General features: G+C 42.5%; 1 protein-coding gene across 4 annotated transcripts in view; it reads left to right on the top strand.

The window, feature by feature from the left end:
* The window catches only part of stpg2 (sperm-tail PG-rich repeat containing 2), a 500,779-nt gene that overhangs the window by 50,455 nt on the left and 422,938 nt on the right, over positions 1-27,386 (top strand). For all 4 annotated transcript variants that reach the window (XM_072254779.1, XM_072254775.1, XM_072254776.1 and 1 more), the window contains exons 5-6: positions 19,462-19,577; positions 23,531-23,639. In XM_072254779.1, the coding sequence (XP_072110880.1) occupies positions 19,462-19,577; positions 23,531-23,639 (225 nt within the window). The remainder of the gene's footprint in view (positions 1-19,461; positions 19,578-23,530; positions 23,640-27,386) is intronic.

Raw genomic sequence — 27,386 nt, 5'->3', positions numbered from 1 at the left:
TGGAGCTTGGGAGGTTTACTGCAATTAAACACATTGTACAAGTAGAAGTTGTTTATTGTAAATGAAAAATTCTAAGCAGAAATGAAAAAAAAAATGTTCTTCCATGTAAAAGGCACCTGCACATCTGTTGTACATTTGTGTGTGTTCAAGATAACCTTGAAAAAATCTTAAGCGCGATGTGAAGTTACATGATTTATGAAAGACCATCCCTCGGGAAGGGGCCTGACAAGTCACTGTGCTTTGCAGTGGGGTGGTATTTGAGGACGGTTATTAATGGGCATCATTTGTAGCCTTCAGGAAAACCTGCATTGGGGAGTTTGTTAACCTTCACTGTTGTACTTGAACATGAACTATTTGAATATAAATATCGAAAAGTATTGTCCCTCTACTCAATCACTGCATTTGAACAAGTGTAAAATACACACGCCAGGACATTTACTGTGCACACTGAGCAAGATCTAGTGAGCTTACACACTCCTGTGCACAACAAGCTTTTGTGAGTATACACATTCCTTTACCCATTTACTGTGCACACTCTGGTTTAGTGAGCTTACACACTCCTGTACCCAGTTACTGTGCACAACAAGGTTCAGTGAACTTACAACCCCTTGACAAGCTACTGTGCATAGTAGTGTTCAGTAAAATTACACTTACAGTACAGGTTAGTGTGCACACTGCACAAGATTTATTAAGCTTGCACACTTATATCAGTTACAGTGCACACTGAAGGTTTAATGAGGTTACACACTCCTCTACAAGTTAGTGTGCACGCTAATGTTCATCGTGTTTACACACTCCTGTACAAGACATTTTGCATATTGGTAAGGTTTTGTGAATTTAAACACTAACGTACAAATTTCACAATGAACAAGGCTTAGTGAACTTTCCCACGTTGGATGCCGAAGTTTGGTCGCAGTGTTTGCCACACTCTCAGTGCTCTGAAAGCTTTGTGATTCCACCACTGGAGCACCACGGCTGCAGGATTCTTCTTCAGAAATATATGGCAGCAACTGCCAAGTCTACAATGATCTCACTTCCCAAAGCCACCATTTCTACTGCCGCCAACTACAAGGGGAGGTGTCCAGCAGAACACAAGCTTCCTTACTTGGAAATGTACTAATGTAAGGAATGATTCCTCTGGATGGCATGCAGACAAAAGCTTTTCAGTGTGCCTCAGTACATTTGACAATAATAAACCAAGTTTATCACTTATAGTATTCCATCATTGTTGCTGGGTCTAAATCCTGGATTTGCTTTCCCAGTGGCACTATAGGCACTATACTATAGAACAGAATGACTACAGCAGTTCAAGAAGGCTGCTCCCTACCACCTCGTCAAGGGCAACAATCACAACCATTGCCAGTGATACCCACATCCTGAAAATGAGTAGATAAAAAGAATCCTGAAATTAATGGTGTGCATTGAAGAGCTCCAAAGGTTAAGTACCCTCAGTATGAAGGCATTTCTTCTCAGCTGTGTTCTTATGCCTATCATCCCTACTGGGGCTAGGCTGCTGACAGCAGCTCGCCAGAGTTTTCTGTCCTGCACCAGTCATTCAGTCTTTCAAGGTGCAGCCCATTGAAGACTCTTCCTTTCCTGGGAAGCAGCTTCTGTTGTTTCTGTATCGCTGGGGTTATATGGGATGGGTTTACTAGCCTCGTGCCCAACCCTCCTTTCATTGGGCTTGGGACCACCCATGGCAGAATTCTGTGTCCTGAATGGCCACCATTTATTTTGAAACTGTGATTCACGGTTCTAGGCATTTCAGCCAGGAGAAAACATTGTCTCCACATTTACCCCGACAAACCCCTTAAAAACATCCTATCTGTCAACGAAATTTCTTCCCCTTTTTTCTGATCTCAGGAAAGTACCTGTGGAGGAAGCAGATTCAATACTTACAAAATTATAAGCTGAAGGAGAAAAAAGTAAATTGTGGGGATTTGGGTACGGACAAGGAGAATGGAACTAACCTGATTTCTCTCTGAAAGAGCTGAAGCTGATGCATAACACATAGAACAGTACAGCTTAGGAACAGCCCTTTGACCCACTGTGTCTGTGCCAACTGTGATGACACTTTAAACTAATCCCCCCCTGCCTGCGAGTGGTCTAGATTCCTCTAATCCCTGCTTGTTCATATGCCTGTCTAAATGCCACTCTAAAACAATGCAAGTTTATTCAACCTCTCCTTCTAGCTGAATGGCTCTAATCCAGGCAAAATCCTGGTGAATCTCTTCAGTGCCCTCTCCAAAGCCTCTACGCCTTTCCTGGAATACGATGAGCCGAACTCCACACAATATGGCCTACCTATTTTATACTGCTAATGGGAGAATGACCCTATTTTGTACAGTTCTACTCTGTGACTTTATATATGTGTATTTTTTTTTGCAAACTGCCCTTGGTTTTTCATCTAGCTGCATTCGTAAGGATTCAACACTTGGTCCTGACAGGGTGGGTGCTCACCAATGCCAAGGTACTTACTGAATGTAGAGATCACAGCTAATGCTGGCAACGATGGTGTACTCCCAAGTACTCATTTGCAGAGGAGGTAGTTACAAATAAACCACATCGAAAGTTTTGAAGTCATGTTGGGACCAGAGTGGCTGATTTCTTCCCCTGAAAGTTATTAGTGAACCATTTTTTTACATCAAAGTCCAGTAGTCCATATGTGCTGTACTGTTCCTGCCATTTCCGAAACTAACCTATTTTTTAAAAACCCTGTTTTAGAGAGAAATACTGCAGGGAGACATATCCTTAACCCACTGAGCCTTCACTGACTATCAGTGCTCAATTTGAACTAAACCTACAACAATCCCATTTTATTCTCTCTACGTTCTCCTTCAAACCTCTCCACACCCTCCCCACCCCCAGATTCTACCAATCTCCAAATGCTATATGGGTAATTGTATAGGTAAACAATACCTACGCACTGCTAGATCCAGCTCTAACCACATCAGTAAGTTTGCTGATGACTCACAGCAGTGGTTGGCCTCATCAGCAACGATAATGAGTCGGCATTCAGAGAGCTGGTCGATCGGCTTGTGAACTGGTGCGAACGCAACAACTTGAGTCTCAATGTGGACGCGATTAAAGAGATTATTGTGGACTTCAGGAAGATGCTGGCTGATCACTCCCTACTGCACATCAACGGCTTCTCCGGGGAGATAGTCGGGAGCACCAAGTTTCTTGGAGTGCACATCACGGATCATCTCACTTGATCCCACAATACCACGTCTTTTGTCAAGAAAGCACAGCAGTGCCTCCATTTCCTGAGAAGCTTGAGACAAACAAGTGTCCCAAGCTCCATTCTAACCGCATTCTACCGGAGCAACATTGAGGGTGCCCTGAATCAGCTGCATCACTGTCTTGTATGGGCACTTCAAGGCATCTGACCACAAGACCCTGCAATGAATTGTGAGGCCTGTTGAGAGAATCATCGGGGTCTTTCTACCCCCATCCAAGACATACACCAGAAGTACTGTATTTGCAGAGTCCTCAACATTGTCAAGGGCCCCTCCTATCCATCCCACAATCTCTTTGATCTCTTACAGTCGGGCAGAAGGTACTGCAGTATAAGGACAGGGATTGTTAAACTGAGTTACAGCTTCTTCCCCCAGGCTGTGAGATTTGGGAACACCCTGCTACCACCCAGTACACTTTATTTATGCCAGCACCAGTAGCATTTTGCTGTTTAACTACATGTCATATATGCACCTTCTGACAACTTGTATCTCCACAGAGTATTATTTTTATCTGTTAATATTATTGTGTTAATATTTTATGTGCGGTATGAGATATATCTACTGTGTTTTGCACCTTGGTACCCGAGGAACTTTGTATTGTTTCGCTGTATATATGTGTACGGGTGAATGACAATAAAACTTTGAACTTGAACAAGCGGCACTTTGGATTGGCTAGTTAATTTGCTAACTTGCAATTTCTTTCGACGTGGGAAGAAACTGGACTATTGGAAGGAAACTCATGTTGTCACAGGGAGAATGTACAGATTCTGCTCAGAGGGCATCCAAGGTCAGGACTGAACTCTGGTGCTGTGAGGCGGAGGTTCCACAAATTAATGAGTTGAATTTAAGTTCTGATCTGGTTTTGGTGGTGGCGATGGTGGGACATGAACTTGTTTCTCTAACAGACTGATGCCTGTTTAGTCATTTTATCACAACACATTCAAAGCGCACAAGGATTAGAATTTGCCTTCTACCAACAATCTTCTAACTCTGGGAGCAAGAATGCGATCAACTAAAACAAGCTTGGACTTTATGTCAAGTAGACATTATTGAATGATAAATAGAACATAGAACAGCACTTGGGCTATTTGTTATACCATCTTTATGTCAATTTATACTATCTGTCCTCCTCCTGTGTGTCATCCATATCCCCCATCCCCTTCATATTCATGAGTCTATGTAAAAACCTCTTAAACTCCTCCAAACACCCTGCTTCCACTAATAACCCTGGCAATGCATTCCCATCACCAGGTAAAAAAAAACTTGCCCCTCACCCCACCTTAAAAGCATGTCCTCTGGTGTTTGACATTTGTACCCTGGGGAAAAGATTCTGACTGTCTACCCCATCTCTGATTCTTACAATTAAAAAGAAAACCTCATTCTGTTCTGCCTTTGGCCTTTAGTGCTGCAGGGAGGACAACACAAGTTTGTCCAACCTTTCTAAGAGGTTGTTCAACATCCTGGTGAACAACCTTTGCATTCCTTCCTATATCAGGAAGTCGCTTTACACATTGTGTTTCTGCAAGATAATTGAAAGAGATATTGTTAGGTTGGCCATGTAGATTTAGCTCACAGATGTCAAAGAATGGCCTTTAGGCCCGTTAAGTCTATTCTGGCCATCAATAGAACACCTAGTCTGTCCTTGGCCTCCTCCACTGCCAAATGAAAATTAGAGGAACAACACTACATATTTTGCCTTAGCGATCTCCAGTTTGGTGGCAACAACATCAAATTCTCAAACTTCACCAGTAACCACTCACTTTCTGTGCCTTTTCCCCCATTTTTTGGACAAACTGTTGGAGAGTATTTGTAGAGACAGGACTTAAAAGAATTTGGAGAAGCATAGCCTGATTAAGGATAGTGAGTATTGCTTTGTGAAGGGCAAGTCATGCCTCATTAGCCTGATTAAAATGTTTGAGGCAAAATGACAGAATATATTGATGAAGGTAGAGCAATGGATTTAATGTATATGGATTTTGTTAAGGCATTTAACAGTGTTCCCCATGGTAAGCTCATTTAGAAATTCAGGAAGCATGAGAAACAGGAAAACTTGGCCGTGTGGATTTAGAATTGGCTGCCCCACAGAAGACAGAGAGTGGTATTCTGCCTGGAGGTCAATGACCAGCAGTGATCCACAGGGAGCTGTTCTGGGACCCCTGCTCTTTGTGATTTTTTATAATTGACTTGGATGAAGAAGTGGAAGAGTAGGTTAGTAAGTTTACAGATGACATGCAGATTCGTGTTTTTTTTGTAATAGTGTAAAAGGTTGTTGTAAGACATTCACAGGATACAGAGTTGGGCTGAGAAGTGGCAGATAGAGTTCAATCCAGAAAAGTGTGAAGTGTTATTCTTCAGAAGGTCAACCCTGAAGGAAGAATAACTGGGTTAATGGTAGGATTCTTAGTAATGTACAGGAACAGAGGGATCTTGTGGTCTATGCCCATAGATCCTTCAAAGTTGCTGCACATGTTGATAGGATGGTTAAGAAGGTGTTCAGTGTGTTGACCTTCATTATAATCTTGGGATTGAGTTTAAGAGCACCGAGGTAATGTTGCACCTTTGTAAAATTCTGATTAGACCGCACTGGAGTATTGCGTTCAGTTCTGGTTGCCTCAATATAGGAAGGATGTGGAAGCTTTAGAGAGAGTGTAGAGGAGATTTACCGGGATGCTGCCTGGATTAGAAGGCACGTCTTGTGCAGATAGGTTGAGTGAGCTTGGGCTTTTGTGTTTGGAGTGAAGGAGGATGAGAGGTGACTTGATAGAGGTGTTACGAGGCAATAAGAGGCATAGATAGAACAGGCAGTGAGGGATGTTTTCCCAGGGCAGAAATGGCTAATGAAAGGGGGCATAATTTTAAGGTGATTGAAGTAAAGTATGGTGGATGTCAAAGGTAGATTTTTTACACAGAGAGTGGTGGGTGCATTGAGTGTGCTGCCAGGGTTGATGGTAGAGGCAGGTACATTTGGGGCATTTGAAAAACAGATAGGTACATGGATGAAAGAAAAATGGAATTGCATATTGGAAGGAAGGGTTGGGTTGTGTCAGATTCCATTATCTGCAGTCCTTTGTTATCTCTACCTATCACCTCCCAGCTTCTGACATCAATTTCTGCCTTCATCTGCCAATCTGCTCCTTTCCTGGGTCATAAACTCATAGCTTACAGAACTTTACAGCACAGAAACAGGCCCTTCAACCCATCTAGTCTGTGCCAAACCATTAATCTGCCTAGTCCTATTGATCTGCACCCAGACCATGGCCATCCATACCCCTCTCATCTCATCCATGTACGTATCAGAATTTCTCTTAGCTTAAGTAGCTGAAGAAGTGAGCGGAAGAATTCGGGTCGAAAAAGTCGTTTTTTTAAAAAAACTGCTCGGGGAGAAGGGTCTGCACTGCGCAGGCGCATGACATAGCGCGCCAAGGTTTAAAAAGCAGACCACCCTATACAGCGGCCATCGTCGGAGTGGACTGAGTCAGAATTGGGCGGCTTTGGCTCAAACAGGCTTCGGCAAGAACAGGTAGAGGCCAGGGTAGGTTCTGGTAAGTTTTTTGTTCAGATTGTCTAGCGTAGAGAGAATGCCAGGCAGGATGTTGGAATGCTGCTCTTGCAGGATGTGGGAAGTCAGGGAGCCCTCTGGTGTCCCTGACAACGACACCTGCAAGAAGTGCATCCAGCTGCAGCTCCTGACAAACCGTGTTAGGGAGCTGGAGCAGGAGCTGGATGACCTGCGGATCATTCGGGAGAATGAGGAGATTATAGATCGTAGCTACAGGGAGGTAGTTACACCAAAGGAGCAGAGGACAGGAAATTGGGTCACTGTCAGGCGAGGGAAGGGGAAAGGGCAGGCAGAGCAGGGTTCCCCTGTGGCCATTCCCCTCAACAACAAGTATACCGCATTGGATACTGTTGGGGGGGATGTCTTACCTGGGACTAGCTGCAGTAGCCGGATCTCTGGCACTGGGTCTGGCTCTGCAGTGCAGAAGGGAGGGGGGAAAGAGAGGAGAGCGGTAGTGATAGGGGACTCGATAGTTAGAGGTGCAGATAGGAGGTTCTGTGGTCGTGACAGAGTATCCAGGATGGTTTGTTGCCTCCCAGGTGCCAGGGTCAAGGATGTCTCTGATCGATTGCATGACATTCTGAAGTGGGAGGGTGATCAGCCAGATGTCGTGGTGCACATCGGTACCAATGACATAGCAAGGAAGAGTGAGGAGGTCCTGGAGAGCAGGTATAGAGAGCTTGGTAGGAAGTTGAAAAGCAGGACCTCGAGGGTGGTAATCTCAGGATTGCTACCTGTGCTACGTGCCAGTGAGGATAGGAATAGGATGCTCTGGAGGATGAACAAGTGGCTGAGGAACTGGTGTAGGGAGCAGTGTTTCAGATTTCAGGATAATTGTGACCTCTTCTGGGGCAGGTGGGACCTGTACAAGAGAGACGGGTCACACTTGAACTACAGGGGGACCAATATCCTTTCAGGGAAGTTTGTTAATACTGTTGGGGGGGCTTTAAACTAGATTTGCAGGGGGATGGGAACCACAGTACCAGAGCTGACAGTGTGGTTGGGGTGAAAATAAATGATGTTAAAAGTTCAAGCAAATCCACTAATAGAAAGGTTGTGAGTGGTGGTAAAAATCTTCTGAGGTGTATATATTTCAATGCGAGGAGTATTGCGGGGAATGTGGATGAGTTGAGGGCGTGGATTGACACGTGGAATTATGACGTTGTAGCAATTAGTGAAACTTGGCTACAGGAGGGGCAGGACTGGCAGCTTAATATTCCAGGGTTCCGATGTTTCAGATGTGATCGAGGCAGAGGAATGAAAGGTGGGGGAGTGGCATTGCTTGTTAGGGAAAATATTACAGCAGTGCTCAGGCAGGACAGATTAGAGCGCTTGTCTACTGAGTTCTTGTGGGTGGAGCTGAGAAACAGGAAAGGTATGGCCACATTAGTGGGATTGTATTACAGACCACCCAATAGTCAAAGAGAATTGGAAGTGCAAATCTGCAGAGAGATAGCAGGCAACTGCAGGAAACATGAAGTTGTGGTGGTAGGGGATTTTCATTTTCCATATATTGATTAGGTCTCCCATACTGTTAGGGGTCTAGATGGTTTAGAGTTTGTAAAATGTGTTCAGGAAAGTTTTCTAAATCAATATATAGAGGGACCAACTAGAGGGGATGCAATATTGGATCTCCTGTTAGGAAACGAGTTAGGACAAGTGACAGAAGTCTGTGTAGGGGAGCACTTTGGTTCCAGTGATCATAACACCATTAGTTTCAACTTGATCATGGACAAGGATAGATCTGGTCCTAGGGTTGAGGTTCTTAACTGGAAGAAGGCCAAATTTGAAGAAATGAGAAAGGATCTAAAAAGCGTGGATTGGGACAGGATGTTCTCTGGCATGGATGTGATCAGTAGGTGGGAAGCCTTCAAAGCAGAAATTTTGAGAGTGCAGAATTTGTATGTTCCTGTCAGGATTAAAGGCAAGGTGAATAGGAATAAGTAACCTTGGTTCTCAAGGGATATTGCAACTCTGATAAAGAAGAAGAGGGAGTTGTATGACATGTATAGGAAGCAGGGAGTAAATAAGGTGCTTGAGGAATATAAGAAGTGCAAGAAAATACTTAAGAAAGAAATCAGGAGGGCTAAAAGAAGACATGAGGTTGCCTTGGCAGTCAAAGTGAAGGATAATCCAAAGAGCTTTTACAGGTATATTAAGAGCAAAAGGATTGTAAGGGATAAATTTGGTCCTCTTGAAGATCAGAGTGGTCAGCTATGTGCGGAACCAAAAGAAATAGGGGAGATCTTAAATAGGTTTTTTGCGTCTGTGTTTACTAAGGAAACTGGCATGAAGTCTATGGAATTAAGTAGTGAGACCATGGAAACTGTACAGATTGAAAAGGAGGAGGTCCTTGCTGTCTTGAGGAAAATTAAAGTGGATAAATCCCTGGGACCTGACAGGGTGTTCCCTCGGACCTGGAAGGAGACTAGTGTTGAAATTGCAGGGGCCCTGGCAGAAATATTTAAAATGTCGCTGTCTACAGGTGAGGTGCCGGAGGATTGGGGAGTGGCTCATGTTGTTCCATTGTTTAAAAAAGGATCGAAAAGTAATCCGGGAAATTATAGGCCGGTGAGTTTAACGTCAGTAGTAGGTAAGTTATTGGAGGGAGTACTAAGAGACAGAATCTACAAGTATTTGGATAGACAGGGGCTTATTAGGGAGAGTCAACATGGCTTTGTGCGTGGTAGGTCATGTTTGACCAATCTTTTGGAATTTTTCGAGGAGGTTACCAGGAAAGTGGATGAAGGGAAGGCAGTGGATATTGTCTACATGGACTTCAGTAAGGCCTTTGACAAGGTCCCGCATGGGAGGTTAGTTAGGAAAATTCAGTCGCTAGGTATACATGGAGAGGTGGTAAATTGGATTAGACATTGGCTCGATGGAAGAAGCCAGAGAGTGGCGGTAGAGAATTGCTTCTCTGAGTGGAGGCCTGTGACTAGTGGTGTGCCACAGGGATCAGTGCTGAGTCCATTGTTATTTGTCATCTATATCAATGATCTGGATGATAATGTGGTAAATTGGATCAGCAAGTTTGCTGATGATACAAAGATTGGAGGTGTAGTAGACAGTGAGGAAGGTTTTCAGAGCCTGCAGAGGGACTTGGACCAGCCGGAAAAATGGGCTAAAAAATAGTAGATGGAGTTTAATACTGACAAGTGTGAGGTATTGCACGTTGGAAGGACAAACCAAGGTAGAACATACAGGGTTAATGGTAAGGCACTGAGGAGTGCAGTGGAACAGAGGGATCTGGGAATACAGATACAAAATTCTCTAAAAGTGGCGTCACAGGTAGATAGAGTTGTAAAGAGAGCTTTTGGTACATTGGCCTTTATTAATCAAAGTATTGAGTATAAGAGCTGGAATGTTATGATGAGGTTGTATAAGGCATTGGCGAGGCCGAATCTGGAGTATTGTGTTCAGTTTTGGTCACCAAATTACAGGAAGGATATAAATAAGGTTGAAAGAGTGCAGAGAAGGTTTACAAGGATGTTGCCAGGACTTGAGGAACTCAGTTACAGAGAAAGGTTGAATAGGTTGGGACTTTATTACCTGGACCATAGAAGAATGAGGGGAGATTTGATAGGGGTATATAAAATTATGATGGGTATAGATAGAGTGAATGCAAGCAGGCTTTTTCCACTGAGGCAAGGGGAGAAAAAAACCAGAGGACATGGGTTTAGGGTGAGGGGGGAAAAGTTTAAAGGGAACATTAGGGGGGCTTCTTCACACAGAGAGTGGTGGGAGTATGGAATGAGGTGGTAAATGCGGGTTCTTTTTTAACATTTAAGAATAAATTGGACAGATACATGGATGAGAGTTGTATGGAGGGATATGGTCCGTGTGCAGGTCAGTGGGACTAGGCAAAAAATGGTTTGGCACAGCCAAGAAGGACCAAAAGGCCTGTTTCTGTGCTGTAGTCTCTATGGTTTCTATGGTTTAAGCATTTCACCTTTCACCCTTAACCCATGACTTCTTGTTGTAGTCTCACCCAACCTCAGTGGAAAAAGTCTGCATTTACCTTTTCTATACCCCTCGTAATTTTATACACTTCTTTCAAATCTCCCCTCAGTCTTCTGTGTTCTGAAGAATAAAGTCCTAGCCTTTTCAACTTTTCCCTAAAACTCAGGTCCTCAAGTAACAGCAACATCCTTGTAAATTTTCTCTGCACTCTTTCAATCTTTTTTTCATCTTTCCTGTAGGTAGAAGACCAAAACAGCACAGAATACTCCAAATCAGGCCTCACCAATGTCTTATACAATTTCAACATAACATCCTATCTACTGTACTCAAAAAGCTCTCTGCTTCTTTCTGGAGATGTCCAGTCCCTGTACACCTCCATCCCCCATCAAGAGGACCTTAAGGCTCTCCACCTCTTTCTGGAAAACAGATCCAACAAGTTCCTCTCCACCATCACTCTCCTCTGTCTGGCGGAACTGGTCCTCACTCTCAATAATTTCTCCTCCAGCTCCTCCAACTTCCTTCAAACCAAGGGTGTAGCCATGGGCACTCACATGGGTCCCAGCTATGCCTGCCTTTTTGTTGGCTATGTGGAACAGTCCATGTTCCAACTCTACACTGGTATCGCTCCCCAACTCTTCTTACGCTTCATTGATGACTGCATTGGTGCTGCTTCTTGCACCCATGCAGAGCTTGTCAACTTCATCAACTTTGCCTCCAACTGCCACCCTGCCCTCAAATTTACTTGGTCCATCTCCGACACATCCCTTCCCTTTCTCATTCTCTCTGTCTCCATCTCTGGAGACAGTCTATCGACTGATATATGTTATAAACCCACTGATTCTCACAGCTTCCTGGATGATACCTCTTCCCACCCTGTCACTTGTAAAAATGCCATCTCCTTCTTACTTCAGTGGTTGGTAAGTTGATGGAGAATATCCTGAGAGGCAGGATTTATGAACATTTGGAGAGGCATAATATGATTAGGAATAGTCAGCATGGCTTTGTCAAAGGCAGGTTGTGCCTTACGAGCCTGATTGAATTTTTTGAGGATGTGACTAAACACATTGATGAAGGTAGAGCCGTAGATGTAGTGTATATGGATTTTAGCAAGGCATTTGATAAGGCTTATTGAGAAAGTAAGGAGGCATGGAATCGAAGGGGACATTGCTTTGTGGATCCAGGACTGGCTTGCCCACAGAAGGCAAAGAGAGGTTGTAGACGTGTCATATTCTGCATGGAGGCCGGTGACCAGTGGTGTGCCTCAGGGATCTGTTCTGGGACCCCTCCTCTTCATGATTTTTATAAATGACCTGGATAAGGAAGTGGAGGGATGGGTTAATAAATTTGCTGATGACACAAAGTTTGGGGGTGTTGTCGATAGTGTGGAGGGCTGTTAGAGGTTACAGAGGGACATTGATAGGATGCAAAACTGGGCTGAGAAGTGGCAGATGGAGTTCAACCCAGATAAGTGTGACGTGGTTCATTTTAGTAGTTCAAATATGATGGCAGAATATAGTATTAATGGGATGACTCTTAGAGTGTGGAGGATCAGAGGGATCTTAGGGTCCAAGTCCATAAGACACTCAAAGCTGCTGCACAGGTTGACTCTGTGGTTAAGGAGGCGTGCGATGTATTGGCCTTCATCAATCGTGGGATTGAGTTTAAGAGCTGAGGGGTAATGTTGGAGCTATATAGGACCCTGGTCAGATCCAACTTGGAGTACTGTGCTCATTTCTGGTCACTTCACTGCAGGAGAGACGTGGAAACCATAGAAAGGGTGCAGAGGAGATTTACAAGGATGTTGCCTGGATTGGGGAGCAAGCCTTATGAGAATAAGTTGAGTGAATTTGGCCTTTTCTCCTTGGAGTAACGGAGGATGGGAGGTGACCTGATAGAGGTGTACAAGATATTGAGAGGCATGGCTTGTGTGGATAGTCAGAGGCTTTTCCCCAGGGCTGAAATGGCAAGCACGAGAGGGCATAGTTTTAAGGTGCTTGGAAGTAGGTACAGAGGTAAGGGGTAAGTTTTTTATGCAGAGAGTGTGAGTGTGTGGAATGGGCTGCCGGTGGCAGTGGTGGAGGCGGAAACGATAGGGTCTTTTAAGAAACTCCTGGATGACTACATGGAGCTTAGAAAAATAGAGGGATATGAGCGAAGCCTAGGTAGTTCTAAGGTAGGGACATGTTCAGCACAGCTTTGTGGGCCGAAGGGCCTGTATTGCGCTGTAGGCTTTCTATGTTTCTAGTTCCAACATCTCCACCACATCTGCTCTCAGGATGAGACTTTTCATTCCAGATCTACTGAGCTGTCCTCCTCCTTCAAAGAAAGGGGCTTCTCTTTCTCTACCATCAAAGCTGCCTTCACTCACATATCTTCCATTTCATGCACGTCTGCCCTTGCCTCATTCTCCCGCTACCATACCAGGGATAGGGTTCCTCTTGTCATCGCCTACTATCCCACTAGCCTCCATGTCCAGCACATAATTCTGCGTAACTTCCGCCATCTCTGACGGGAACCCACCACCCAGCACATCTTTCCCTTCCCCCACTTTCTGCTTTCAACAGGGATTGCTCCCTACGTGACTCCCTTGTCCGTTTATTTCTTCCCACTGGACTCTCTCCTGGAATTTAACTTTGCAAGTGGAACAAGTGCCTTACCTGCCCCATCGTCTCCCTCACTACCATTTAGGGCCCCAAACAGTCCTTCCAGGTGAGGCAATTTTTCACCTGTGAGTCTGTTGGGATCATCCACTGTATCTATCTGGTGCTCCCAATGTGGCCTCCTGTATATTGGTGAGAGCCGATGTAGATAGGGAAACCACTTCACCAAGTACCTACGCTCTTGTCTGCCAGAAAAAGCCAGGTCTCTCAGTAGACTCCCATTTCAATTCTACTTCCCAGTCCCATTCTGACATGTCATTCCATGGCCTCCTCTACAGCCGCAATGAGGCCACACTCGGGTTGGAGGAGCAGCACCTTATATTCAGTCTGGGTAGCCTCCAACCTGATGGAACCAAATCTCACTCGTGGCTACAATGTCATAATTCTGTGTGCTGATCGATGCCCTAAACTCATCTACCCTTCCTACAATACTCCTTGCATTGAAATATATGCAGCTCAGAACTTTAGTCCCACCATGCTCAATCTTTCAATTCCTGACCTTGTATGTAGGCTTAACAACTACTTTCTCCACAACCTCTTCTTTATCTCATCCCATTGCAGTTCTAGTTTACCCCTCGCCCCTCCCCCCGCCATCATCCCCGTGCAGCACCAGCAAACCTTCTTGTGAGGATATTAGTCCTCCTCTAGTTCAGTTGCAAGCCATCCCCTTTGTATAGGCCTCTCCTTCCCTGGGGAGAGCCCAATGATCTAAAAATCTGAAGTTCTCTCTCATGATCCACGTGTTAAACTGTAAAATTTTCCCATTTCTAGCCTCACTATCACATGATGCAGATAGCATTCCCAAGATCACAATCCTGGAGGTCCTGTCTTTTAACTTAGCATTTAACTCCTTGAACTCAGTTTGCAGAACCTCGTCACTCATCCTACCAATGTCATTAGCACCATTGTGGACCATGACACTTGGCTGAGTTCCACCTTCCCACTTCATAATGATGTGGACTCAATCTGAGATGTCCCTGACCCTGGCACCACGAGGCAACAAACCATCCAGGAACCTCATTCTCGTCCACAGGACCTCCTTTCTGTTCCCCTAACCAACAAATCCCCTGTCACTACAGCATGCCTCTTGTTCCCCATTTCCTTCTGAGCCAGAGGACCAGACTCAATGCCAGAGACCTGCTTGTTGCAGTTTCTCCTTGGTAGGTTGTACCCCCCAACAATGTCCAACTTACAGGTGACTACCTCCCTGTAGCTCCTATCTGTCAGCTTCTTATGTTCCTGTGTGAGCTGAGGTCATACAGAGACTGGAGATTTCCTGAAGTTCCCATATCTCACACAAGGAACAATGGGTCCACTAACTCTGGACCCATCCTCAGCATACTAGCTATGTACTAACAGGAAAAAAACTCACTTGAAGCTTACTTCCAAGCCTGTTCTCGCATAAGCCTGTTGAGCCAAACCTGACCACTCATAACACTGCCCCACTTCAACAATGACCACTCTGCTTACACCTTCTTTCTTTTTATTGGCTCAAACAATGACTCACTCCTGACGAGACTTGCAGTTTTCAAATGGCTCCTGTCTTGCAAGATGTCGCTCTTGCCCTTGCTACTTCAAAAAGTGACTCTGTTACCTTTTACCTATCTCCTTCCAGTTCTTGCTCTACCCCTCCCACCCACTTTATACTGATATTGGCTACCTTTTCAGTCTTGATAAAGAGTCTTGACCAAAAACTCAACCGTTCATTTCCGTCCACCAATGTTGCCCAACCACAAATTGTCTCCAGCAGTATTTGCATTTCAGGCTCTCAAGAAAACATGTACACTAATCCTAACTAACCAGCTCTTCTTTATTTCATCCACATTTCTATCAACTCCCCATGATTATATTACTCACTGCCAGGTTTGTGGCAATTTATTGTAGTCATTTAACTCACCAACCTTATGTCTTTGAGAAGCGGCAGCCCCTGGGGAAAGTCACGTGGTCACAGGGTGAACGTGCAAACTCTACACAGAGAGCTCAGAAGGCCGTGATAGTATCCAGGCCCCTGGAGGTATGAGTAGACTACTCCTCCATTCCCACCTACTGCTTGTTATTTGTTATGATAAATCTGAGGTTGATACATTATTGTTACTAGTGATTACAAAGATTTGTTAAGAGCGATTTAGGACACAAAGCTACCTTCAAATCCGCTGAACACACCGAGGTCTCTAGGACACTAACACAAGGAAATCTGCAGATGCTGGAAATTCAAGCAACACACGTAAAAAACGTTGGTGAACGCAGCAGGCCAGGCAGCATCTATAGGAAGAGTTACAGTTGACGTATCGGCCGAGACCCTTTGTCAGGACTCTAGGAGTTGCCTTGTGTTCTGTAGTTCCTTGGCATGATAGGCATCTAAAGACACAATGATTTCATGTCCCAGATCACAGTGATGGGTCGAAGTACAAAGCAATCGGTCATAAATTCACGTTTAACCTTTATTTACAGAAATTAGTGCTGTTTTCCTCTGGATTGATTTTTCTATATCTGTGCAACAGTATAATAGATTCCAGTTAGCAGAGTGTGTTTAGAAAGCTTATTTAAAAGGTCGTTGAAAAGTCAGTTTCTCTGTTGATATCCTTTCACTGGAATGGATTTGGCCTTGATGTATTGCCTTCTTTTCATCCTGTTGCATGCGTTACCTTTGAGAGAGAAAACAGTCCATTAACACACAAGTTAAAGCATGAGAGTACTTTAATTCTGCATCTTATTTTGTAGTTATTTATTTGTAAGGTTATTTGGAAAGGTCCAAACCACCTTCCTCATCCATTTGGCTGTCAGCCTGAGTGAACTTCAGTAATCCTTTCCCAAATTATATTGCTGCATTCGCCCAGAGACCTGCAGAGCCAAGTTGAGTTTGCTCCAATGAAACCATATTTTATCAGGTAAATAAGTAATCATTGTCCTGGATGACTTGAAGTAGCACTTTGAGGAAAAAAGTAATCTGTTGATTTAAGATTATGAGCACAACATTAATTATGTTTTGCCATATTTGTTTTTTCGAACAGGCTTTTAATCCTGTGATAAATGGGGTGCTCTTACCTGAGTAATAGGAAGGTTGCCAAAGTAGTGGTCAATTTGTATTATTTATAATTCAGTTTCTGGTGCAATAATCAATAATCTGAGCAACAGATGGACGGGCTTTAAGATTCATTTGTAATTAATACTGTGAACCAGCCAGCCGCACTTAGATAATCCCTCCTCTTATGGAATAAAACAGAATGGTTCTTAAAAGAATCAGGAGCAGTGGCAGAAATGGACCTCAAAAGTGATCCAAATGTTCAAGATGTGTGAGTTGAGGTTGTCTGTTATATTTTGATCCATGATTGGAAATTGTGACTCACAAATTTGTCTGAGTTTTTTTTTGAGAAGCTGACAAAGCTGGTGGACATTATCTTCTGAGATTTTTGCAAGGCGTTTGACAAAGTCCCACATGGTGCAGAATTTAGAATACATGGAATTCACAGAGAAATAGCAAACTGGATATACCATAAACATGAGAAATTCTGTAGATGTTGGAAACCCAAAGCAACACACACAAAATGCTAGAGGAACTCAGCAGGCCAGGCAGCATCTATATAGTAGCGTAAACAGTCGATGTTTCAGGCCGAGACCCATTATCAGGACTGGAAAGGAAGGGGAGAAGTCAGAATAAGAAGTGGGGGAGGGCAGGAAAAAGTACAAGGTAGCAGGTGATAGGTGAAACTGGAGGGGGGAGGGGGTGAAGTAAAGAGCTGGGAAGTTGATTGGTGAAAGGGATAAAGGGCTAGAGAAGGGGAAATCTGATAGAGGAGGACAGGAGCCTCCAAACTGATGACATGAACATCGATTTCTCAAACTTCTGTTAATTGCCCCCTTCCTCTCCTTCACCATTTCCCATTCACATTTCCCTCTCACACCCCTTCTTCCCTGCCCATCACCTCCCTCTGGTGCTCCTCCCCCTTTCCTTTCTCACATGATTTTCTCTCCTCTCCTATCAGATTCCCCCTTCTCTAGCCCTTTATCCCTTTTAGCAATCAACTTCCCAGCTCTTTACTTCACTCTTGCCCCCTCTCCCGATTTCACCTATCACCTGCCACCTTGTATTTCTTCCTCCTCTCCTCCCCCCACCTTCTGATTCTGACTTCTTCCCTTCCTTTCCAGTCCTGATGAAGGATCTCAGCCCGAAACATCGACTATTTACTCATTTCCATAGATGCTGGACCAGGCCATCTGACCCAAACCACAATGTTTTATCTGAACATACTTCCAACTGTACCCAAACTCGAATCATGTAATTCGGTTGCATTGGGCTTGGATCAGGATGCCAAGCTCCATTTCCACTACTGTGGAGCAGAAAACACACTCCTTAAACTTCTTGGGACCTGGTCAACTGACGTGTAGCTACCTATGGTGAAGTGACAAGAGGCTTGAAATGGAGTATTCTATGGTTAATACCGGGAATTGTTTCATAGAATTATGGAGTCAGATAGATGGAAACAGGCCCTTTGTCCATACCAACCATGGTGTCCACTAAGCTAGTCCCATTGCCTCCCATATCTCTCTGAACCTTTCCTAGCCATGTATATATCCAAATGTCTCTGTTTTTTAGTTCTCCTACCCTGGAAAAGACTGTCCAGTCATCCTGTATGTACCCTTCATGATTTAAGGCACCTCTATAATGTGTACAAGATTATTTCATCTATCTCAAGCTATTCGATCCGCCTGTCACTTGTCAGCTCTTGCTTCACCCTTCCTTCCGCCTTCTTATACTGGCAATCTTCCTTCTTTGCTTACCGTTTAGATGAAGGTGTTGACCTGAAATGTTGATTGCCTATTTCCCTTCACATGCTGTCTGACCTACTGAGTTCATCTAGCACTTTGTGTGTATTCAAAATGTTAAATATCGCCATGTAGTGTATAGACAGAGTGTTGTGTGTAAGTTCAAGCTGAGGTCACATGGAGCTGGTTTGACATTGCACCAGGAACAACGACTTATTTCTGTGTAGTACCCTTTGAGTAGAAAAATATCCCATGGCACTTCAGGGAAATTCTTTCAAAGAAAAAATCTTGCTCAATCCTTACAGAGACATGAGGACAGGAAACTTAAGTGAGACGAGTTTTAAAGAGTGTCTTAAAGGAAGAAAGATGTTTAGAGATGATGAGGGAGAAAAGTTTTAGATTTGAGGGTCAAGCTGCCGGTAATGGAGTGAATAAATCGGATGCGTTCACATCGAGCCACAGAGACGTACAGCACGGAAACAGACCCTTCAGCCCAACTGGGCCATGCCAACCAAGGTGTCCCATCCAAGCTTGTCCTATTTGCCAGTGTTTGGACCAAAACATTCCAAACATTTTCAATTTATATACCTCCCCAACTGTCTTTTAGATGTTGTCAATTTCTGCCTCAATCACTTCCCCTAGCAGCTCTTTCCTCATGGATACTATTCTTTGTTTCTAAAAAAAAATGCTCTCTCTACTTCCTATTAAATGTCCCCCCCCCCCACCCACCCTCAAACTAAACCCATGCTCTCTACCTCTTGATTTCCCCAATCCTGGAAAAACGACACAATGCATTCTGTCTGGCAATGGTTAGAGCTGGACATACTGCAGCAATTTCCCAGGTTGGTTTCATCTTGCAGATAACATAACACTAGTGTAAGATCAGAGATACCGCTATATAGATAATTGACTTGATACTGTGATGATCCTGTATGTTTTCATCCCCAAAAGATGGCCCAACTCTCTGCTGGATTCTTCAGGAGCCCACATGAATCCAAATATAATTTGCAGTATGTTTCTGGAAGTAATCCTCAAGAAATCCGATAAATGTTACCATTGTCATACCCTTGCAACCAAATATAGTTCTATGGACACTTTGTGCATAGCAAGGTCGCACAAAATACAGGGGTGATAATGATCAGAGGATCTACAGTAATGTAGTGACTTATGGAATAACTATTAGTACGAGCCTTTTAAGATGCTGAATCTTTTGTTTATGGAATTTATTTAAGTACAAGATTGATCTAATCCAATGTTTCTTCATCTTTCATTTCAGATTGAGTCATATCCTACTCGCCAATATAAAGGAGTTCATTTTGGAAACAAGACATCTAAACGGATTGATTTTAAAATCCCGCTGGGACCAGGACCAGGCTCCTATGATATCCAGAAGTAAGTAATCCTGTATCTATTAAACAATTTATGTCACATATTGAGGGTTTCAATATGCAGGATGTTCATAACAACAACAGTGCCTATAACAAGTATTCACCCCTCTTGGAAGTTTTCATGCTTTATTGTTTTACAACATTGAAGTACTGTGGATTTAATTTGGCTTTTTTGACACTGATCAACAGAAAATACTCTTTCGTGTCAAATGAAAACAAATGTCTACAAATCGGTTTAAATTTATTACAATTATTTAACACAACATAACTGACTGCAAAATTACCCACCCCCTTCAAGTCAGTATTTAGTATTTGCATCTTTGGCAGCAATTACAGCCTTGAGTCTGTGTGGATAGGTCTCTATCAGCGGGATAGTGAGGATACCATGGGGATTGTGAGTGAACAGCCCTTTTCAAGTCCAGCCACAAATTCTCAATTGGATTGAGATCTAGACTCTGATTTGGCCACTCCAGGACATTAACTTTGTTTTTAAGCCATTCCTGTGTAGCTTTGGCTTTATGCTTTGGAGGTCATTGTCTTGCTGGAAAACAAATCTTCTCCCAAGTCACAGTTTGCCAAGTATAGTATTTAGTCTGATGGCCAAAAAGCTCAATTTTGGTTTCATGAGATCATAGAACCTTCTTCCAGCTGACTTCAGAGTCTCCTACATGCCTTCTGGCAAACTCTAACCAAGATCTCATGTGAAATGTTTTCAACAGTGGCTTTCTCTTTGGTACTGTCCCGTAATGCTGTGACTGTTAAAGCACCCGGGCAACAAATGTTGTATGCGCAGTCTCTCCCATCCCAGCCACTGAAGCTTGTAACTTCTCCAGAGCTGTCATAGGTCTCTTGGTGGCCTCCTTCACTGGCCCCCTTCTTGCACAGTTACTCAGTTTTTGAGGACGGCCTGCTCGAGGCAGATTTACAGCTGTGTCATATTCTTTCCATTTCTTGATAATTGACTTAACTGTACTCCAAAGGATATTCAGTGACTTGGAAATTTTCTTGAATCCATCTCCTGATTTGTGCCTTTCAATAACCTTTTTGCAGATTGCTTTGTGTTTTCTTTTGTCTTCATGGTGTAGTTTTTGCTGGGATACTGTCTCAAAAGCAATTAGACCTTACAGACACAGATATATTTTTACAACAATCAATTGAAACACCTTGACTGCACACAGATCTTCAAAAACAGATCTCTAGTTAACCAATTATGTAACTTCTAAAACCAATTGGCTGCACCAGTGATGATTTGATGTGTCATATTAAAGTGAGTGAATACCTGTGCACTCAATTATTTTGTATTTTATGTTTGTAATAAATTTAGATCACTTTGTAGAGATCTGTTTTCACTTTGACATGAAAGAGTCTTTTTCTTTTGATTAGTGTCAAGAAAAGCCAAATTATTTCTACCGTGATTCAATGTTGTAGAACAATAAAACATGAAACCTTCCAAGGGGGTGAATAAACTTTATAGGCACTGTATGTATGTATATGTGTGCCTATATATATATATATTTACCTGTATTTAAAATGGAAATGTAGCATGAATGAATTATTTCCATTTTTAACTGGAATTAATTCATTCATGCTATATTTCCATTTTAATATATTCACCAGCTCCTAAATCATTCACATTTAAAATGGGCACCGAAAATGTTAGTTAAAAAAAGATATTAATCCCTAATTTCTATTAGTGTCAATTTCAGACATGTCTTAATTGCATTATCTTAATCCATCCTTTACATTGAGGTGAAGCTGCTGTACTTATACAGTAGGTATGTTTGCTTGAGGTCAATTGCATGCAAGAATAAAGATAAATAATTAATGTCTCATCAATAGAAAAAAACATGATTCGTGGGGAATGATCAGCAGGTCAGGCAGCCTCTGTTGAGTGAGAAACAGGGTTACAGTTTCAGGTTGATGACCTTTCATTTGAACTAGGAAGTTGTTAGCAACATGATCAGTTTTAAGATGCAGAGAAAATGGAAATGGTCAGAAGTGAAGATCAGCTATTGGGCCAATGTTAGTCAAGGTTAAATACCAAGTGGACTAATGGGACAATTAAAGAAGCAAAAAATGGGCCTGGAGGTTTTCTGAAATGGTTGATGCCTTTACTGAATCCAGGAGGCCATAATTTAGGGTGATGATCCTTGAGCTTACAGTATATTGAGCTGCAGTGACAGTCTGAAGGAAATTATGGACTGAGAGGTAAAGTGGGTAACTGTTGCTTCATTTACATTTGCAGTGCTTGTAGCAGATTGAATGAAAGGCAACCTCATCACTTGTAAAATGTGTTTGGGATCCAGGAAGCAAAAAAAATCCTCATGATGTGATTAGTGGTGGAAAAAATAAGAGTTACACCTTACCAACATTTAACCATCTTTTGTGTCCTTGAGTTCCTCAGATTACCTTTAATAATGAGGGGTCACTTTTGTGCTGAATATAGTTGAAATAATTTTCCTTGTACTTCATGTAAACTCAGTGTTGATTGATTTGTTACTTACAGCATTCTTATTGTAAAACGCTATTATGGTTCCAACCCACTCTGTCAACACCTATGGGGACAAAGATTGCAAAACATGGCTATTAGAAGCAATGAGGGGACTGTTCTTAAGTCACTGCTATGTTATAGGAGCATTATAACTTTTAATCTCTTTGATATACACAGACTATTATGTGCATCTAGGTTCTGAGCTGGTGACCTCCATGACCTGACCCAATATCCAAATCATGGTCCAGACTGACATTCCAATGCAATATTGAGGGAAAGCTGCAGAACCAGAGAGAGCATCTTTCAGATTTAATCTGGGTTCTGCCTGCATTATCAGAAGAATATAACATAATCTTAATGCCTCAGAGAGAAACAGCACTCAAGCGAGGAGAGCTGGTGCACTAGATGTGGTTTTATGTCACATACATTATCAGTTGAAGTGAGCACAGAAATGTTTGAATAAGTTCAGCAAGGATAGAAAATAAACATTGGGTTAGCAGTAACAAGAGACACTTTGTCAGTGTCTTGACAGATTTTGTAGAGCCATGTGGTCATGTGACAAGGAACTATAACAAGTCGTTAAGTGACACCACTTCAATGTGATACCACATATTGGGACTTAAGATAGCTCAGGCAGTAATAATATTAAACAATTCAAGCCAAACCATTGTGTTCTTTTCTTGATGGTATAATTGTAAAGGAGAGAGGTTATGTTTGCCTTGTATAGAATCTTGGTTATATCATTGTTGGATACTATTGGTCCTGGCATCCCTGTTATGAATCAAATATAATAGGGAAGGTGTAAGGAATAGGTGAAATCAGAACTGAGAATTTACATTTTCATAAAAAATTTGAAAGGCAAACATTCTTCCTTAACAAAGAGAAATATGGGAGCAGGGTTTGAGTTCATTGTTAGATTTCTGGATGTTAAGAGTATCAAGGGAGTTGGGAATATGCAGGAAAATGGGGTCGAGTTATAAGATCAACAGTATCTTGCTGAAAGGCAGAGCTAGCTCAGAAGACCAAATACCTACTCTTTATCCTTTTTTTTTACGTTTCTAAAGAGAAATTTAAGTTATGGAGCAGTTTCATAGAGAGATATAAATATGGTTTAATTAATAGAGGAAAGCACAACACAGGACCCATGACTATATAATAATCATTCATAAATTCAATAGGAAATTCAGGAGAAACTTATTTACTCAGAGGCCAATGAATATGTAGAGCCTACTCCTACATGAGAATAGCTTGAAGTGAAAAGATTAAAGAATTTAAGGCAAACATGATAAATTCATGATGGAGGAATATATAGGGTGAAAATTGAAGGGTATAAGGTCTCATGTGGTGTATTATCATGGATGTCTGGCTATCTTGTAATGTACATTCTTTCTAATTCAATAGATATATAGAGAGGAATGTGAACTGTACAAACTTAAACTAAGTCTCTGTCCTGTTCTGTGCTTTAGGGAGAGTACCCTTAATTACGAAAACATTAACATGAAGCATATTGATCAAAAACGAGAGTCTTATGTGCCCCGATATATTGACGCGGTTGTACAAGATGAGGAAAAGAAGGTAAAAGAAAATTATTGAGAAACTGTTCTGTTTCTTCATTATTCCTTTGTGTTGCTGTGTTATCCTGATTCTGCTTGCAAACCTGACTCTGCTCTGGAACAGCTTGAATAAGTAACATGATCCTGCCTGTTACCTAACAACCAAATACAATTTGTCATTTTTATTGCTGGTATTTATTTCACAAAAGTTGTGAATTCCAGTAGCCTTTTCCTTGTCCTGACCTTGTAGATGGTGGACGGCATTTGGGGTGCCAGTCTTCCCATGACATGAAATAATAAATCTGGGTACTGTGCATTATGCCCATTAACAATTGGTTAAGATGGGTGATTGTGTCAGTTTCGGAACAAGTGCATGCCCTTCCTGCTCCAGGTGTTAACAGCTTAGGGCAAGAGCAGCCAAAAACATCAGGCGATCAGATAACACAGCCATTTTTACACCTGGGCTGTCAATGTTAAGGGCATTAGGATTAGGCTTCTTATTCGGGGTGGAGGTTGGTCGAGAACACTGCTGAAGTAACAATCTTTAAATTTACTGATTTCAAGAATGAGGTCAAGAATATACTGAGTAAAGAGATCACTTGTGTACTGTTATTATTTACTATCTCAATAAAGCTGATGTTATTATCAATCTTTATAAAATGTATAAGGGTTGTATTATTCAAATACATGTTACAAATGTGTTATAATAACTCTGTGTATGTGTATGTTAGTGTATGTGTGTCTATGTAGACTCTAATAGGAAAGTAAAACTTCCTGGAACGTTTCCAATGATTATATGTTAATCATTTCCCCTGCTTTATTAATAAATGCCCTGGATCCTGAGACATCACATTAAGTCATTCATCACTCTCAAGTCTGAACCTTAAGCAGAGTAATGTAGAGTATGTCTGAAAGTGGAGGTAAGAAGTGAAAGCTTGAAAGATGACCAACTACATAAAAATTCTCTCTGTGTCTTCCCCACCAGAAAACTACAAATTTAGTCCAATAGTCACTTAGCCATTAAATGCTGACATACATCATCCAACCGTGCCTGCTATATTCATGGGAGTTGTATTCAAACTGCATGTGGTGTATTTGTATCTATTTAAGTAAATAAGTAAAGAAGTCAGAGTTATCAAATGGATACACAGTTTACGAGGTGTGATCTAACTTCTTGTTTGAGTTATAACTACTGTCTGAAGTTTCTAACTTCTCTTAAAAGTAGGATTTATCACTGCTCCAGCGCTGTTGAAAGTCAACCCAAGGATACATTACAATATGGTCTCAAATTACTTTAACACTCAACCCTCCCTATCTCTGTAGTCTTTTTTGTCTCCGTGTGCCTCTGACCTCTTTGAGGTGAAATGCTTCCACCTTAGTGATACATTGTCACATACTGTACCTGGGTGCTAAGCTCTAGAATTGTGGAGTGACCTCTTGTCATTTGATAATGTTCCACATGGAAACTATTTTGTAAAGGTTTGGACTGGCCTTTCACTAGCGGGGACACTTGATAGTGCCATTGAATATTTATGTTAGAGCTGGAAGTTGTTTGATCCATTATGTCTGCACCCATTGACAAAAAAACTATGCATCCAAATTCCACCTTGTAGCCCATAGGTCTGCAGGTCATAATTCTCCGAGTGCACATCTAGGTGCTGTTTAAATGGGCTGAGGGTTCCCTCCTCTACTATCTTATCATACATTGAGTTCTAGAGCCTTGCTACTCTTTAAGTTACAAGCTTCTTTCTCACCCAACTTTTCTACTAATGATTTTAAAGTTATATTCAGTGAAATAAATCCTTTCTATTTACTCTGTAAAGGCACTTCAGAATTCTATACAGCTTAATTTAGTGCTCCCTTAACCTCTGATACTCCAAAGTTACGCCTGCTCACCCTGTTTTTCCTCATATCTATTATTTTCCTAGTCCTGACCTTGTAGATGGTGGACAGCCTTTGGGGTGTCAGGAAGTGTGCTTCTCAGAATCAGAATCAGGTTTATTATCACTGTCCTATATCATGAAATTTGTTGTTTAGTGACAGCAATACATAAAAGATATTGTGGTGGTGGCACCCGTTAGTCTCGCGAGACCATGGATCTGCGCCTGGAAAGTCTTGTACTCTCCAGGGCACAGGCCTAGGCAAGGTTGTATGGAAGACCAGCAGTTGCCCATGCAGCAAGTCTTCCCTCTCCACGATACTGATGTTGTCCAAGGGAAGGGCAAGGGCCGATGCAGCTTGGCACCGGTGTCGTTGCAGGAGTTGCTAGAGCAAGGTTGAAGGCAACGTCGGACTGCCTTAGGGTCTCCAGCTCCGGATTTGTCCTCAGGGTTTATTCCCGAAGTCTTTCCCATGGGTGGATATGGCCACAAGGCAGCGGAGGTTTGAAATCAGAGTTTTCCCTCTCTTAGATGGACTGCCTTTCCAGGCTGACGAGCTCCATCTACCCGAAGCACTGGTTTCAAGGTGCCAGGACCCACCTTCGTCCCTTCTTCTGTCAGTAGAAACAATTCCGCCAGGCTTAGAGGCTAAGCCACACGAGAAGATCAGGAATTGGACTGAGTTGTCAGAGGCTATTTGAGGCGCTTGCCATGAGGAGCACTTTTAGGTAGTGGGAGCTTGTCCCCACTACCACTCCTTGGCTTGACAACCTTGGAACCATAAAAGGTATTATTAATTATATATATAAAAATTAAATAAATAGTGCAAAAAGAGCCAAAAAAAGTGAGGAAGTGCTGATGAGTTCATTGTCCATTTAGAAATGTGATGGTGGAGGGGAAGAAGCTGTTGCTAAAATGAGTGTGTGTCTTTCAGCTGTAGTAATGAGAAGTGGACATGTCCTGGGTGGTGGGGGTCCTTTATGATGGATGCCACCTTTTTGAGGCATTGCCTAATGAAGATGTCCTTGATGCTGAGGATGCTAGTGGCCATGATAGAACTACACTACAGTTTACCCAGCCTCTGCCCTACTGTTATAACCAATGTATTTAGTCGTGGTCTGATAGACAGATTCAGCACCCAAACAGGCTGTTCAGCCCCCTGAGTCTTTATCGCTTTACACATCCTGCACTAGTCCCATTTGTTTCAAATTCTCCCCACATTCTCATCAGTCCTCCCCAGTTTTCACCACTCATGTACAGTACACACTGGGGGGTAATTTACAGTGGGTGAGTAACCTTCCAATCCACATATCTTTGGGATGTGAGAAAAAGACTGGAGCACCCGAGGGAAGCCTACATGATACAGGGAAAACTTGTAAGCATCATGTAATCCGTAGCTGAAGTCAGGATTAAATTCTGGTCACTAATGTTGTGAGGCAGCATCACTATCAACTGTGTCACTATGCTGCAGTGTGGGTTATGTGGCTTGTCCCATCGAATTTCTGGTCAAGAGTGACCCCCAGAATATTTATGTGGGAGGGCTTGACATGAGGTGCTTAGACTCTCAGTGCCTGGTGTTTTGTGGTACGGATGTCACTTCCACTGCTCTTGCCAGTCACTGTGTAGTTTACTGGATCTTGTTTTGAGCAAGTTGGTTGCATGGTGTTTACAGCATAGCAGGGACAACATTTTAGAAATGTTCGATTGGCCGTGAAGTGCTAGTTGGTTTCCTAGAAAGTAACAAGCTACACTTCAAATGCTTTTTCTAAAATGGATCAATTAAATGTCACTGGCTGTATCAACAAATTGAGCTATGGTTTGGGGTAAGCAACAGAGCAAGAGATGTGTGTAACACCTTTCACAATATCCGGTAGCCTTTTACAGTGAAA

Source organism: Mobula birostris, chromosome 4 (assembly GCF_030028105.1).
Source record: "Mobula birostris isolate sMobBir1 chromosome 4, sMobBir1.hap1, whole genome shotgun sequence".
Lineage (NCBI taxonomy): Eukaryota > Metazoa > Chordata > Chondrichthyes > Myliobatiformes > Myliobatidae > Mobula > Mobula birostris.
This window is presented reverse-complemented; position numbering and strand designations above follow the sequence as displayed.